The 15,329-nt window shown below is 24.1% G+C and overlaps 2 protein-coding genes across 4 annotated transcripts; both read right to left on the bottom strand.

The window, feature by feature from the left end:
* Nucleotides 1–391: 391 nt before the first annotated feature.
* Nucleotides 392–4,649, bottom strand: LOC129613500 (uncharacterized). Of its 2 annotated transcripts, none has more exons than XM_055527604.1 (2): nucleotides 3,836–3,920; nucleotides 392–2,809 (listed from the first exon to the last, which is right to left on the bottom strand). In XM_055527604.1, the coding sequence occupies exons 1-2, from the start codon at nucleotides 3,840–3,842 to the stop codon at nucleotides 453–455; spliced, it is 2,364 nt and encodes a 787-aa protein (XP_055383579.1). In that variant the 5' UTR covers nucleotides 3,843–3,920; the 3' UTR covers nucleotides 392–452. The 2 variants fall into 2 exon arrangements, 1 of the variants encoding a protein (XP_055383579.1); XR_008697321.1 differs by lacking the exon at nucleotides 3,836–3,920 and adding an exon at nucleotides 4,611–4,649 and having other exon boundaries at nucleotides 2,674–2,809.
* Nucleotides 4,650–11,352: 6,703 nt separating this feature from the next.
* LOC129613484 (palmitoyltransferase Hip14) lies at nucleotides 11,353–14,726 on the bottom strand. Of its 2 annotated transcripts, XM_055527578.1 has the most exons (6): nucleotides 14,506–14,726; nucleotides 13,713–14,405; nucleotides 13,157–13,653; nucleotides 12,812–13,094; nucleotides 12,616–12,639; nucleotides 11,353–12,436 (listed from the first exon to the last, which is right to left on the bottom strand). In XM_055527578.1, the coding sequence occupies exons 1-6, from the start codon at nucleotides 14,537–14,539 to the stop codon at nucleotides 12,072–12,074; spliced, it is 1,896 nt and encodes a 631-aa protein (XP_055383553.1). In that variant the 5' UTR covers nucleotides 14,540–14,726; the 3' UTR covers nucleotides 11,353–12,071. The 2 variants fall into 2 exon arrangements, with proteins under 2 accessions (XP_055383553.1, XP_055383554.1); XM_055527579.1 differs by lacking the exon at nucleotides 12,616–12,639 and having other exon boundaries at nucleotides 11,354–12,436.
* Between the last annotated feature and the right edge of the window lie 603 nt (nucleotides 14,727–15,329).

Below are 15,329 nucleotides of genomic sequence, written 5' to 3'. Positions count from 1 at the left end.
TTATCGCGGTTATTGTTTACCTTATTTAATAGCGTTATATTTCAAAGCGAACAAGGTCTATACGAATCTTTCAGACTTTACTTTAATTAAGGAATTTCTATGGAAGTATAGTGACAAGCTCGGAAGGTTAGATGCGTTTCAATACCTAAAAGTAAGTGAACGTATGAATAATTTCAGAATTAGATAGATTTAAGACTCAAGTATGATTTGAATTTAAAATTAAATCAATTAAGTGCACAAATCATTCGAAATTATTTTGAAAACGTTACTTAAAATGTTAATAATTCCAAAATCACAATGTCAAAATGAAAAGCACACAAAACAAACATTTTTATTTCATTATTCTTTAGAGAGAAATTTTGCCTTCACTTATATTTTGTTGAAAAAAAAAAAACAAAACAGCAGCAGTTCGTTTTAAAAGCTTCGTTTAATATTAAAAATTTTCAATTGATTTATTTAGATTTCGTTATCTCTAAATTTCTAAGATTCATATCAGGCATACAGATTGTTGAACTCAAATCAAATATGAAACCACCAGGACATGTTTTCAATTCCCATACACCATTTGAACAAGTATAGTAAGCCATTTTACTGCCTTCTTTTATTTTAACTTTACCATCTTCACATTTCTCCTGTACCGCACTCATTTGTCTTTCTGTTCTAGTATTTTCTTTTTCAACATTAAGTTTTTTCTCACATTCTCGTGATACCATATTAAATTTGAAACCGGTTTTACAACTTTTTGCAACCCATTTTGTATTAATACATTCCTGATATTGGCTTTCATGTTTATAATTCGATTTGAATTTCCCTTCTGTACATTCAGCAGTTTTCGAATCAGATACTGTTGTTTCACAATTTCCAATATTCGGTAAGCAATATCTACTAGATTCATTGAAATAATAACGTTGTGGACATGATAATAATACCCAAGCTTGGTCACGACAATAATAATAACGATTGCAACTAATTTCATCTACTTTCATATCATCATTTTTACAAGTATTATCGTTCGATTTTTCATCTTCCGAATCAATGCTCTGACATGATCCATCATCAATAATGCATCGTTTTCTGTCAGAATTATAGTACATTTTTGATTCACATTTTACTGATTTCCAAATACCGTTTTCACACAAATAATATTTTTTACAATCTAAAATATGATTCTTAGTTTCACCCTCATCACAATTTTTTAAAGGTATTTTTGCTTTTTTGGTAGTTAGGTGGTTTTTAAGGTCTTCATTACATGTTCCATCGTCTAGTATACATTTACTTTTATCATCATCATAATACATACGAGGTTTACATTGTGCTGGAACCCATTTTTCATTTCTGCATGTATAATAACGTGTACAATCGAAATGATCGGGCTTAGTTTCTCCTGTTTCACAGGCATTTCTTTCAATACTTTTATGAATTTTCTTATCTTCACTTGAGTCACGATCACATTTTCCATTATTAATAACGCATTGTTTTTTAATATTATCATAATATTTATTTATATTACATTCTTTGGACACCCATTTATCATCAGAGCATTCATAATAGCGACCACAATCTAAAGCATCTAATTTAGTTTGACCTTCATCACAATTATTATTATGTTTAATTATTCCTGGAGTAACTTCATTTTCACTTAAAACTCCTTGAGGTTTGTTATTACATTCTCCATTATCTGTTACACACTCTCTTACATCTTCATTATAATAGGTACCATCCTCACATATCATTGGTATCCACATGTGATTACTGCATTTAAGATATTTCATACAATTTTGTTCGTTTGCTTTTACATCATCATCTTTGCATAAAAACTCTAATTTGTTGTTATCATTGTATGTTGAACTTTTGCAAATACCTTCATAATCTGTACGACAATCTAGGAAAAATATATCGAAATAATGATTTTCTGGGCATAAATTCAAATTCCACGTTCCATTTGTACATGTAAAATATCGTGCACAATCTTGTAAATCAGGTTTAGTTGTTCGCTCTATACATTTATCTGGAACATATTGAGCTTTCGTTGATAACGATGGTAATTCAGTACTGCTACTTAATGAATCTTTTTTTGGGTTAATAGTTTTAGGTGGTTGTTTAGTACTTGATCTTACTGTTGTGGATGGTGGTTGGGTTTTCGGTTTAATTGTTGTAGATGGAGGATTAGTTTTTGGTTTAATAGTTGTTGGTTTAATAGTTGTGGGTTTAACGGTTGTCGATGGTGGATTTGTAAATTTTGTGTCACAAACATTATTTATATCGATTTCACATTTATTTTCATCTCGATTAAAATACATATCTGCTTTACATTTCATTAGAACCCATTCTGAATTTTGATTACAAACAAAATACTGAGAACAATCTTCTACATCATATTTATTAGTACCGCTAATACATTGTTTCTCTAATACACACTGTCCTTCAGTTTCATTAAAGATATGCCTATGGACACAATGTCTTAGGGCCCAACCATCATTTTCACAAATGAAATATTTTTTTGAATCGCTTGGATCTAATATTGTGTCATTATCTCTACAATGAATATATTGTGTTATTAAAGCAGTATTACAACTACCATAATTTGGAATACAATTGTGAACTGTCGAATTATAATACTGATATGGTGGACATTTTTCATGTTTCCAATACAATTCTTGAGTATTTACTTGACCATCACATCGATAATATTTTGAGCAATCATTTGAATCTGGTGTCAAATAACCATACTGTTTCTGAAAGCATTCACGTTTTGCTAATGCTAAAAGACAGCAATACGCAAATACAACAGAAAATAAGGATAGTTTTCCTATCAAAAGAAAAAAACAAATATATAAAAATTAAAATCCTTGAAAATTAATTATCAGAAAATTTTAATTTATAAATTCTACTTTATTTTTCCACCTTTATAAGCGGTAATTAATTGTCTGCGACACGGTAGAATCAGACTAAATTTTATTTCATTTTAAAAAATATGTAAATCTAAATTTACTCTGAAAATTATGATGAATTAACCTAGTCGTAAAAATGTAAATTTTTTCAAAAAAAAAAAATCGAATTTTATAAAACTGATGACCTTTATTGAGAATCAAATTTTCATTTTAATTGTAGAAAAGTAGATATATCGAATGTTGTATATAAAATGTACACTTTTAATGCTTGACGGTACAGTGCTATGCCAGTAAGATTTTTACTTTTAGAATTTAAAAACCTTTAATTTAATTTTTAATAATACAATTTGTTTAAATTAAATATAATCTGTAATTTTAGATACGCAATTATTTAAAAACTACGCAAAAATTCAAAAAAAATTTCAACTAATCACAATTTTGCAAAAAAAAGGTAAGCCATTGCAAATTATAAGTGTTAAGCGCTTGCGCACGACTTTTTCAGTGCGTTCATTTATTTTAATAATATTATCCATAAAATGTAATCCAATACAGTATAGTGTTTAAGTATTCTATAAATAATAATTATTTAATATTAATTATTATTATTTAATTAATATAATAATAATAATTAATAAATTAATAAATTCCGCAAATTAGTAAAATTATTTTATTTATATTTTTTTTATAATATTGTAAACTCTTTAAATTCTCATTTTATCTAAAACTTAATAAATTTAATTTTCATTTTATTAGTTATTTTATTTAATATATTTGAAAATGGTACAGAAAACACAATAGAAGCACTTAATTAAAATTTTCGAAAAAAATTTTATTATTTTTTTATAATCCATTTTATAATTTATCCAAAATGTACGAGTATGCTTAATATTTTTAATTTTATATCCTTAATTTTCTTTGGTAATATTGAAATTATTTAATTTTACCTTTCATATCAATTTAATTTATAATTTAAAATTTATATTTAAATATGATTAATTATGTCAAAGTCTACCACCAATTGAATTTCAAAATTGATTGTTATATCAATAAATAATTTAGAACCCTTTTATACTAAATTCCTTAATTATTAATTATTTTATCAAAAATTATGATATCGTCTTACATTACACTTTGTCTTGTCATCTAAATTTTTTTCTTTTCATTTTCTTATTATTTATCGATAAAAGAAATCAAAATGATAAAAATCATTTTGGTACTAAAAAATGTTTTAGGAAAAAAAAAATTTAGCAATCGTTATGCATCAAAAATCAAAAATAAATAATAATAATTAAATTGAAAAAACTAAACACACAACTAAATATTTAGAATTTTATTAATGCATTATATAATATTGTTTCCCTTACAACTACAAACAAACGAAAAAAAAAAATATTACAATTGTATCTACTTAAGTGGTTAATTGGTAGGACATGAAAATATAACAAGACAATAAATAAAAAATGAAAAAGTTTTTTTGTAGTTTTAGAACAAATTTTAATACTAAATTTTGTGTTTCATACTAAATAGACGTATAATGTACAAAACGCGACGGAAGTGTGTAACTTAAAAAACAAACTTTTTCAAATTTTGACATTTCAATAAAACTTTAAATTAAGACTTATTCAACAGCTGTACAACATATTTATGTGGGTTTAAAAACTATTCACTTCATTAAGTTGAAAACAGAAGAAGAGCGACTTTCCGGTCTAGAATACACACCTTTAACTGGATCTGCGCAGAATCAAACGAAATTACCGCTGGCCTAAATTCCTATTTTGCCGCTGGTTTTTTTTCTTCTTTGACATCATCAGCTGTTTCCATGTGTGCACGAGACTATATGCAAATCAGTTGATTTTGTCGTTCAACTATCTTTTGGGCTGACAACGGAAATCATTCGCAGTTGCCGTTCACAACTTTGGTTCTGTTTTAACAATTATTATAAAAGCGGTGAGAGAAATTTTGATTGTCTCCCAATTTTTTTATTATAGAATTAACTTTTTTTTTAGATTTTCTTCGAAATCAATTTTTTTTGAGTTAATACACTTGAGTTCCAATAGTAATATACATAATATGTATGTACATATGTGCATAAACATTTTGCATGGTAATGAACTATTCAATTCCAATGTAAGCACATCAAAATTAAAAAGAAAACAAAAAAAAAACACAAAACTCATGTCCAACAACATGTTTACATAATAATGTTTGAACACATGTATGAACAACTAAAAAGAACATTTAAAATTAGAATATACTTGTACATACATACATGAAAATGAAATGTGCAAAAACAAAAAAAAAAAATCAAATTCAAATAAAAACAGAAAACGCAATTTATGAATTTATAAAAATTTTTTGATGCTCCGTATTCCGTAGATGGGGAACAATTTGCGCTATGTACTCACTTGTAGATATAACCCTAAGTAACTTTGAAAACTTTAAAGCTGATAAAATTTTTGTCTTTACTTTAGAAAGTTTGTATTGGTATCTTTCTCGTAAGGCAAAGCCACAATATTAAAGCAACTTTATAATAGATCTTCAATTCCACTCAACGGTCCTAAGATTCCGAACAGCACAACAACATAATATAATATGTCCATTAAAATCTGAAATAAAATAAAAAAAGATATTATTTTTTTGTTATTAAAATCAGGTGACATATCAAACCCTCCCCCCCCCCCCGTTTTGATCTGATCTGAAACTGATCTATCTTACAATAGATAATAACATTAAACACACTTAAAGAGAAAATAGTATGGACGTAAATCTATTTTACCTAAAATTTATCTAGAAATTTTCCTAATTCCATTTACTATAAAACGTAATATGAAAATGCATTTATTCAAAATTTGAACTTTTGTTCTAAATTACAATAGCCAAGTAGATTTTGCAAGAAAATTCAGGAAGAATGTAATGTTATCTCCTTCAACACGCCTAAATATTCATTCATTTCTTACAAAATTTAAAAGCACAAAAATACGATATTTAAATATTTTTTATACAAACATAACATTATATTATAATTTTTTTATATTTAAACATAATATTATTGTTTATTTTAAAGTATAACAGAAAATTTATCTAGCAACTATTTAAACTGCAATATTACAAGGTCAAATTCAAGGCCAACTTCTTCTTATTAACAATGAAAATTTTTTAAAGAGAAATGTACTTTGATATTCAACCAAGTTCGAATAAGAAATCACAATTGCTTTCTAAATTGATAACATATTCAATTATTAATTTATTTTTCTGTCATTTTTACTTTTTATCGATTTTCATTTAATTAAATACACACCTATTTAATATTGTAATTATTCAATTGTAACCATTTGAAATCAAATTTTTTTTAATTGTTTTATATCTAAAATGGTTTCATAAAAATAAAAAAACTTATCACAAATAAAATTATCCGACGAAAGTCAAAGAGTAAAACTGCGAATATTAAAAATTAAAAGCATTATTTTGTGGAGTAAAAGCAAAAATTCCGAGAAAATTTAAGTGACAACAGATTATTGGTTTGCCATACACAAATTTAAGTTTCGCATTAAATTTAAAAATGTGCATTTAAAATTGAAAAGAGTACATTTTGTCAACTGAGCAAAACACTATTCTCTACATAAAAAACTCATTTATCATAGTATAATACTCATATTATCTTTATTTTTTTTTATTTCTACTGATAAAGAAAACAATTAAAAGAAAGTCACGTGGATCTTATCGTTACAAGATAATAATATTTACAGTCATAACAAAAAACGTGAGATTGAAGTAAATTGTAAACATAAATAAATTTTCTATATTAAAATTTATGCGTTACAAGAGTCTTCTATAACAATATAATCTCTTCCTAACAATATAATTCAAACGATGCATTTTAGAGAATATCTTTCACATTCTCTAAGACACATCATTGTGACGTGATGTAAATTTATTCAAACACTTTATCACAATAAAATTGATTTCAAAATTTCAAATTGTATTTATGTTCATATACTAAAAATTTCAATACTTTCGGATAATACGCAATTACTCCAAGTGATACATCTAAGTCAATAGTTCAAAATATTTAAAGAGTTCTTTGCCTAACTTCTGCATATCTTGAAATTTTTAATAATTTATACATTAATTCTTTATTTAAAATAATTATCGTATTAATAAATTAATAAAAAAGGATGAAATTAAATATAAATTATTGTTTTTATCTAAACAGGCTAACTTCGAATGTTATCATAATCGGCTATGCCTAAAATTGTATTTAAAATTAAGGAAACAAAACAAAAACTTCATTTTTATTTTCTAAATTTTTTTTAATTTTCGTTTTATTTGGTTGTTTTTTTTTAATTTTTTTTTTTATTCTTTTTTAAGATATTTTCATGAAATTTATGCATTTTCATTTTTTTTTTGTTTTAAATAAAATTAAATAGTGACATCAAGATTTTCTTTTTATTTAATTATTTTACTTAAATCGTTCTTTGAAATTGTTTTTTTTTTTTTTATTTTAAATTTATAATTAAATATTTTATTGATTAGAATAATCGAATTAGTTTTGTTTTAATAATTTCAATATACTTTTAAAATAAATCTCTGCACATTTATTTTGCAATTAACTCTTTGAAAAATTTCATATTCATAATTTTTTAAGGTAAAAATAATGCTTTGAAAGCTTTTCTTCATAAAATTTATTAATAAAGCTGCTTTAAGTAATAATTCGTAAATTATTGTAATTTATTGTACAATTATTTTAAAATTTAATTAAGTTTTTTTTTGTGTTTTTGTTTTTTTGTTTTTTGTATAGGGATATAACGAATTAAATTAGTATTGCAAAACCATTTAGCGAAAATTTTTATCAAATTTATTATTCATAATTTCGCTTTTTGTATTCATATTGTTCACTTTTTTCTTTTGTTTTTTAATTAAAATTACAGATATTCAATATCTGTAATTTGAAATTGAACAATGCGATTACAATTCATATGTACCTATCTACTAAAATTATTAAAAAATTTAAATAATTTAATTAAAATCGGATCAAAATGAATTTATAAAATAATTACAAAAAATTATTATAATTATGCCAAATGATTGTAAAAGAAAAACAATTTTATTTTTGTCTTTTTTTTTTTGTAATAATTTTTATTTATCGAACATTTTCAAAATTCAAAAATTTCAAGAAAGGGGAGAAATACCATATTTTGTAATTACTATAAGGCAGCATAATATCTTTTCTTTTTTTTTTAATATATAATGTATTTATATTATGTATATAAACAGTATTAAACGTTTTCGGTGGAAAATATTTTTATTCATCCGATATTCTATTTACTTTCAAGAATTCTATTAAATTTTAATACATATATTGAAATAGCTTTAAATGTTCGATTTAAATATTTTAATTTTCTTTCTATAATAAAAAAAAATTTTAATTTGTTTTTTGTATTTTTTATAAATGTAAATTTAGTTTTATGAAAAAAAAAATAAAGAAACGATTGCAATTCGTAATGACAAAAAATTCGTAAAAGAAAGAAATTTTTTTTACTTATTAGATTTTTATTAAATATTTCTTTGATCTACTATTATTATTGTTTAATTGGAAAAATGTGTCAAGAGGGTTTTAATGAATAAAGTTATAATGTGCTTTAATATTAAGTATTGTTGTATTAATTGTATTCTTTCATTTAAAGGCTTTTTCTATAACTGAATGAGTTGAAACAATTGGATAAAATAAAAAATTTGGACGGAAACTGAATATAATGTGTACTAATACAAAATGAATTATTTTTTTGTGCATTTTTAATTGTGGTTTTTAAATAATTAATTTTTATTATGATAATATTTAAAAAATTTTTTTTTAATTAATTTTCTTTTGAAATTAATTATTCAACCTAAAAGAAAATTATTTAATTGCAATCTTTATTTAAATTAATATTTTTAAATACATACTTTGTGTTTACATTCAAAACGCAGAAATTATTATTAGTGTCTTTTATATTTTTTGAAAAAACAAAATTATCAAATATTAAAATAAAAAATTAGCAAATATTTATATCGAATTTTTAATATTAATTATCTTTTACTATTTCTTGTTTTTTTTTCTTTTCTTATTTAATTTTTTGTCAAAATTCAATTAATTAATGTGCATGATTAAAAAATTTAATTGCTTGTTTTTTTTTTTTTGGTTTTAATTTTTGAATCTTATTTATTAAACTTTTGATATTTTGTAGAATTTCTTATATAACGATATATAATTTGGGAAACGATTTAAGAACAGAAATTATTCGTATTTTATAATTAATAAGATTTCTTAAAAATTAGCTTTAATTTATGCTTTATTTCTTTTACTTTTATACTTTGTTTACGTGATAATTGCTTATAGAAATTTTAATTTTTTTTTTTTTTTTATTATAATATGGATTATTAGTATTTCTTTTTTTAAAAAATGTGTCATTTAATAAATTTCTAATATGATTGGTATTATTATTTTAAATAAATATTTTTGTGATATATAGGTGTTGTTGTTTTAATTATATTTCATTTTTCTTTTTCAATGATGTCTGAAAATTTTATAATATGTAGTTTTAAATAAAATGAATTTATTAAATACAAAATGAAAATACAGCGAATAAATTAAAGCTTATAATAAATTTTGTTATTTAAATATATTGATATATCTACTTATTTATCTTACAAAAAATAATTTATTATGTTATTTATAATAATCTTCAAAAAATATTAAAATTATATAAAAAAACAATACTTCTAAGAACTTTCAACAATAAAGTCAATTGAATCATATTTTCAAACATCATTTTCATTTATTATATAAGCAGTTTAGTATGTACTGATATTAATTTAATTTTATTATTTCTTATGTTATTATTTATGATCAAAATTAATTGATCAGAAAAATAAAGTTAAAAAACTTTTAATTAAAAAACATTTCAAATTTAATTGTGTTGTAATAATGCCTATTTCAAACAATATTTATAAAGGAATTGTAGATTTTTTTAAATTAAAATTAGTAAGTCAATTATTTTAATATGTTTTATATTGTTTTTTTTTTTAATATTTCTTTCTCTTAATCTATTATTAAAATCAAAAAATAGTTAAATAATAAATATGACTTTGTTACAAAAGATATTAACAATTTGTATGAAATTTTTTGTATTTGAATGCAGCAATTGAATTTGTTTTAAATTTTATTACATATTTGTTTTTTTTTTCAGAATTAATTTTATCTATTTTATTTCGATAGAAATATTTATAAATAACATCGTCTTGAGGTGGTATTAAGAATGAGAATTTATAAAAATTTGATTTTTCCTTAATAAAAAAAATCATTGTGTACATACACGCATATAAACAAAAAAAAAAGGGTAAATATAAAGAAGTAAAAATACTGAATTTTTTTTTTTTGAATTGTAATAAAAGAAATTCCAACAATTGGCAAACAGAAAAAAGATATTCGAATTATGTACCTACATACATATGTTTTATTAATTTTCGTAATTAATAATTTGAAAATTTATTTATTCTTGCATAAATTCAATTGGTATTTATCGTTCACATTATTAAATAATATTAAATGTTTGACAATATTCTTATGAATACGTGTAATTAGCTACCGATGCACAATTGTTTAAATCATAATTATTCATTTTTTATGGGTAATAGAAGTAATGTTTTTGTAAATTAATAAATTTACAATAAAAATTACAATGAATTCTATAATTAGCAAATGAAGTAAACATTTTTTTTTTTTGTAATATTAAAAAAACTTTGTATAATTAATTTAAACTTTGTATAAATATTTTATTTTGGAATTTTAATATTCAATTCGCATTCCTAAGAATATTGAAATCACTTAAATATAAAAATCGACAATATTTTATAAAAAAAAATTAAACAATATAAACATCTTCCAATTAAATTAAAATAAATTAAAGCTCATACTTAATATTTATTTATATATATATATGTAATTTGAATTTTTAAACTTATAATTAATTTATGTATTTTAGTCAAATTGATATCATTTACAAACGTTTAAAAACTTGATTCTAAAATTATAAATAATCTGTACAAAATTCCTCTTTTTTGTAGTATTTTTTATTTTTGAAAAAGGTTTTATTTTTGATTAGATATTCTTTAAACTTTAATTCAAAGTCAGTCATCATGAGTAATTTATGAAATGCACCTTTAATTAAACTGACCATAAACAATATAAATGGGAAATAGCACATAAAAATATTTTTGAAAAAATTTAAAAACTTAAATAGACGTAAGCAAAAATTTATATACAGTGAAATTTAATAAACCTACATAAAAATAAAAAATCGTGTATTGCTTCATTAATAATGGTGGAATTTTTCAAAGTTTAATAAATAAAAATATATATGTTTAGAACAAAATTTACTAATCAGAATGGCTACAAAACCAAAATGTGTATTAAGTCTTAACGATAGTAAATTAAGTACGAACCATATAAAAAAAAGTAAAATTTATGTTACTTCGGTAAAATTAATTTGAGTTAATGTAATGACAAAAAAATTTGATGATAATATAAATGAAATATCATTAAAATATATAAGTATATATAAACTGACTTTAAATTTAAAATTGGATAATAAAAATTATTAACATAAATCAATTTCATTATGATATATAAATAAAAAAAAACATAAATAAAAATTTGTTCGATATAAGGTAAACTATTTATACCTAGAAAGAGTACATACATTAATAAAAGTTATAACTTAGAAAAAAATGCATTGACAAACTAGAAAAAAAAAGTAAACAAATAACAAATGTGTGTGTTTTTTTTAATGTTGTTATCTTTATATAATAGTCTTTTTTTTTAATATTACCCTCCTCCCGCTAAAAATACTGAATTTATATTTCTTATCCTGCTATACATCGTTATCGTTATATTCTCTATACATTTGTACCAGTTGTATCTTTTAAATATTTATCTTTTGCGATAATTATGGTAGTTCTTTCAATTAACTCATTATTATCATTTTCATTTTTATTTGGTGTATCACTGGAATCATCGGTTTTATTTTTACTATCGTGCTCTATATTAATATCGGCATTTTCAATTGTGTCTAAATCTATTCGTATTCTAAGTTCATCTTGTATATTACCTATTCCACTTTTTGGCGGCGAGGAGGGTTTATTTTAAACGTATTGAAAATTATCAGTTGCTCTTAATAATGGTTCATGTTCGATATTTTTTTCCATATCAAAATACTCCATCCAATTGATATGCTGTGGTTTTAGAACGCCAAAACATGAACATTCCAAGAAATCAATCAAATTCAGCAAAGGACCACGTGTAAATGGACTTTTTCCATGGTTTGCTTGAAAATGACGATATCTACCGCGATTCATTCGTTCATTTGTTGTCATTCCAAGGCATATAACTTGATAAGTTTGACATATGGTTAGAACAGTTACCCAGGATAAATGTAACAAAGCATTTCCCATTACCCAACCAATCCAAGGATTACAATTAGCAATTTGATTTAAATTATTCCAAACACCTAAAATTAAAAGTTAGATTAAAAATTATTTGAAGACAATTTTATTAAAATGTTGTGTTTTTTCAAAATTTTTGGTGAATTTCTAGCAAATAAAACCATCGAGCATACACTAAAACAATAATTGTATTTTAGTGAAGAGATTACTCAACTTTATTAATACATCGCGATTTGAATCTTACCTTGTATAGGTGGATCAAGAATTTCTTACAAAATTATATAAAATATAAAAATTTAAAAAATTCGATCTTTAAAAAATATTTAGAAGACATTGAATAACACACAAATTTGTTCCTTTCGTTTGGAAAATTCTTTAAATATTTACTTTCAAATTTTTTGTTTATGTTCAATGTCTTTATCGAACATTTTAAAACTTACCATCACTTAAAGTGACATTACAGACATTTTTATAGTACTGCACTCCACCATATAACATCCATATGCACATTACAAGTAAACACCATAAAAAGCCCATAAAATACTTGTGATTATTTAAACCAATGCAATTTCCGACCCAAGGACAATGGTGATCAAAACGTGCGACACAACGATCACAAACACTGCAATGCTTTGATCTTACTGGCCTTCGCACTAAACAAGCGGAACAAAATGAGGATGGATCGAAACCCGTTCCACCTCTTTCTGATAATTCAATGATTGTCTAAAATAAAATAGAACTCGAATTGTATTTCAATTTTTTGTTTATAAATGTATTTAAAATACTCTAAATCGTTGTTCTTGTGTGGGTTTTATAACCCCGGGATCTCCTTTCCATGATTTCAAAAAGCATATCCATAATCCTCCCGAACAAAATAAAAAAGAAATAGTTTCCATTGATGTAACAGCATCAACTATATATACCATCCATGTTACATAAAACCATATTTTCGTTGCCAAATAAACACTAAGCGGTAATAAAGCCATCAAATGTTCATCAAATAAAGCTCTACCAATAGTATGAAATACTGCATATAAACAACCTAACAGAAAGAATTTAATGATAAAAAGAAGATTTGCTGTCAATAGTAAACCGGCTAAATAAAACGCTAAAAAAGGCGATGCTGCCATCGTCCACCATCTTATACGACGATCTGATTTCAAACGGTTTAATAAACTTTTTCGTTGCGATATTTTAAATTCATCACGTACTCGATCTGCAACTTTTTGTCCAATCCATATTGAACCAGACTGATTTTCCAACCAACTTAAAGGAGTATCACCTTTTTAAGAAATTATTTTTGAACATACTATGCATTATAATTAACTTTAAATAAAAAACCTCTTAAATTTGGAATGGCCAAACTGGCTTTGCCTTTTATGACTAGCGTAGTTATTGCTGTTGAATTTCGTGCTAAAATTGCCCAATGTAATGCTGTATTACCGTGAGTATAGTCTGCTAAAGCTGGATTTGCACCTAATGTTAATAACAATCTCACAGGATCGAGAGCTACAACTTTCCAAGCAGCCCACATAAGAGCTGTCATTCCTCCGCGGTCTTGCAAATCTGGATTCACTCCACGTGCAATGAAATATGCTACCAAAGCTGTGTGACCAAATTGAGCTGCAATATGTAAACAAGAGCATCCTTCGGCATCACGTAAGCTTGGATCAGCGCCTGCACTCATCAATATTACTACAGCTTTCAAATGACCTTGTCGTGTTGCCCAATGTAATGGAGTAGCATTTAACTCACCTCCTACAGCATCTACAACAGCACCTTTTTCTAAGAAGTATTTAATTATATCATTACGATTATTTATCGCTGCCCAATGTAATAATGTAACAGTTTCATTATCGGGTTGATTTACGTCCCAGCCAGCTTCAACTAATTCTTTAACACGGGAAATTGCACCATATTGGGTTGCTTTAACTATGTCAAAACCACTATAATCTGGCTCAACAGGGACTGACGGAGGCTCCCTTGATATCAACGCATCATGTCGATGTTCATGATGATCATGTGAGCAGGAACCTTTCACACGTAAAAAATGTCATGAACAAATTATATACATAAATATAGAATGAAATCGATCGATTAAATTTTGATTAGATAGAGCTCTTTAAATAATTACCTGTGGTAGCAGCATTGCAAGCACTCTTATACATGGGTATGAGATGTTTTTCAATATTATGAATTGGGAAAATGATGAATGCTTATTTTTTAAATTTTGTTTTCTTTTCATTGAACATTAATACGACAACTTACTTAATAAACAATCATTTAAAACTGAAATTAATCCAATTTTATTAACTTCTTAAAAAATGAATGACTTTTTGCGACTTTCAGTTCTTCTTTTTAGTGATAAAAATTGATTTAAATTGTCAAATTCGCTGCTATCTAGAACTTTATTAAGTTATAAAATACAAAACATTTACATACTTTGACTGAAGCCCAATGATTTTCGCGTTATGTTTAAAAATTATGCAAACAAAAGAACAAGATTGGAGTTTAGAGAGTGTGGTTTTTTGATTTCAAAAACAACATAGAAAAATAGCAAGCTTCATAAAAATTTTATTAAAATCAACAAATCAATCTTCAAAAAATAATAATTTGCAGAAACTTACATGAAATGTTCGAAATGTGAAATTAATTACTCAGCAATTCTTATGACGTTTTCTTTTTTTATATACAAAGTAAGGTTATAAAACTCAATAAAGTTATCGAAACTTCTTGTTATCTATGTATTTTTTTTTTTTTTAATTACAACTCGGTAAACAAAATTCTATTAAAAAAATTTAAAAAAACTTCTTTGTCACTTGTATTCAACTGAATAAAAACACCGTAACAAACAATTACAATTGTGTGTAAACCAAAGGTTATTCGTACATAACATTTTATCGCCAGTGCTGCTCTCTGTAGGTAGCAATAATTCACAATGTTTATTTTTATAATGCA

The sequence above is a fragment of the Condylostylus longicornis genome, unplaced genomic scaffold (genome assembly GCF_029603195.1).
Source record: "Condylostylus longicornis isolate FDR11 unplaced genomic scaffold, ASM2960319v2 ptg000084l, whole genome shotgun sequence".
Lineage (NCBI taxonomy): Eukaryota > Metazoa > Arthropoda > Insecta > Diptera > Dolichopodidae > Condylostylus > Condylostylus longicornis.
Note: the sequence above shows the minus strand (reverse complement) of the source record. Positions and strands in the feature narration are given on the sequence as shown.

Bases quoted from the DNA above. Each gene is read 5' to 3' on its own strand.
- LOC129613484 (XM_055527578.1), bottom strand. From the start codon at position 14,539: ATGTATAAGAGTGCTTGCAATGCTGCTACCACAG. The intron at 13,654-13,712 runs GTTTTTTATTTA...TTTCTTAAAAAG, and splicing joins GGCCATTCCAAATTTAAGAG to GTGATACTCCTTTAAGTTGG. The intron at 13,095-13,156 runs GTATTTTAAATA...ATTTTATTTTAG, and splicing joins CACAAGAACAACGATTTAGA to ACAATCATTGAATTATCAGA.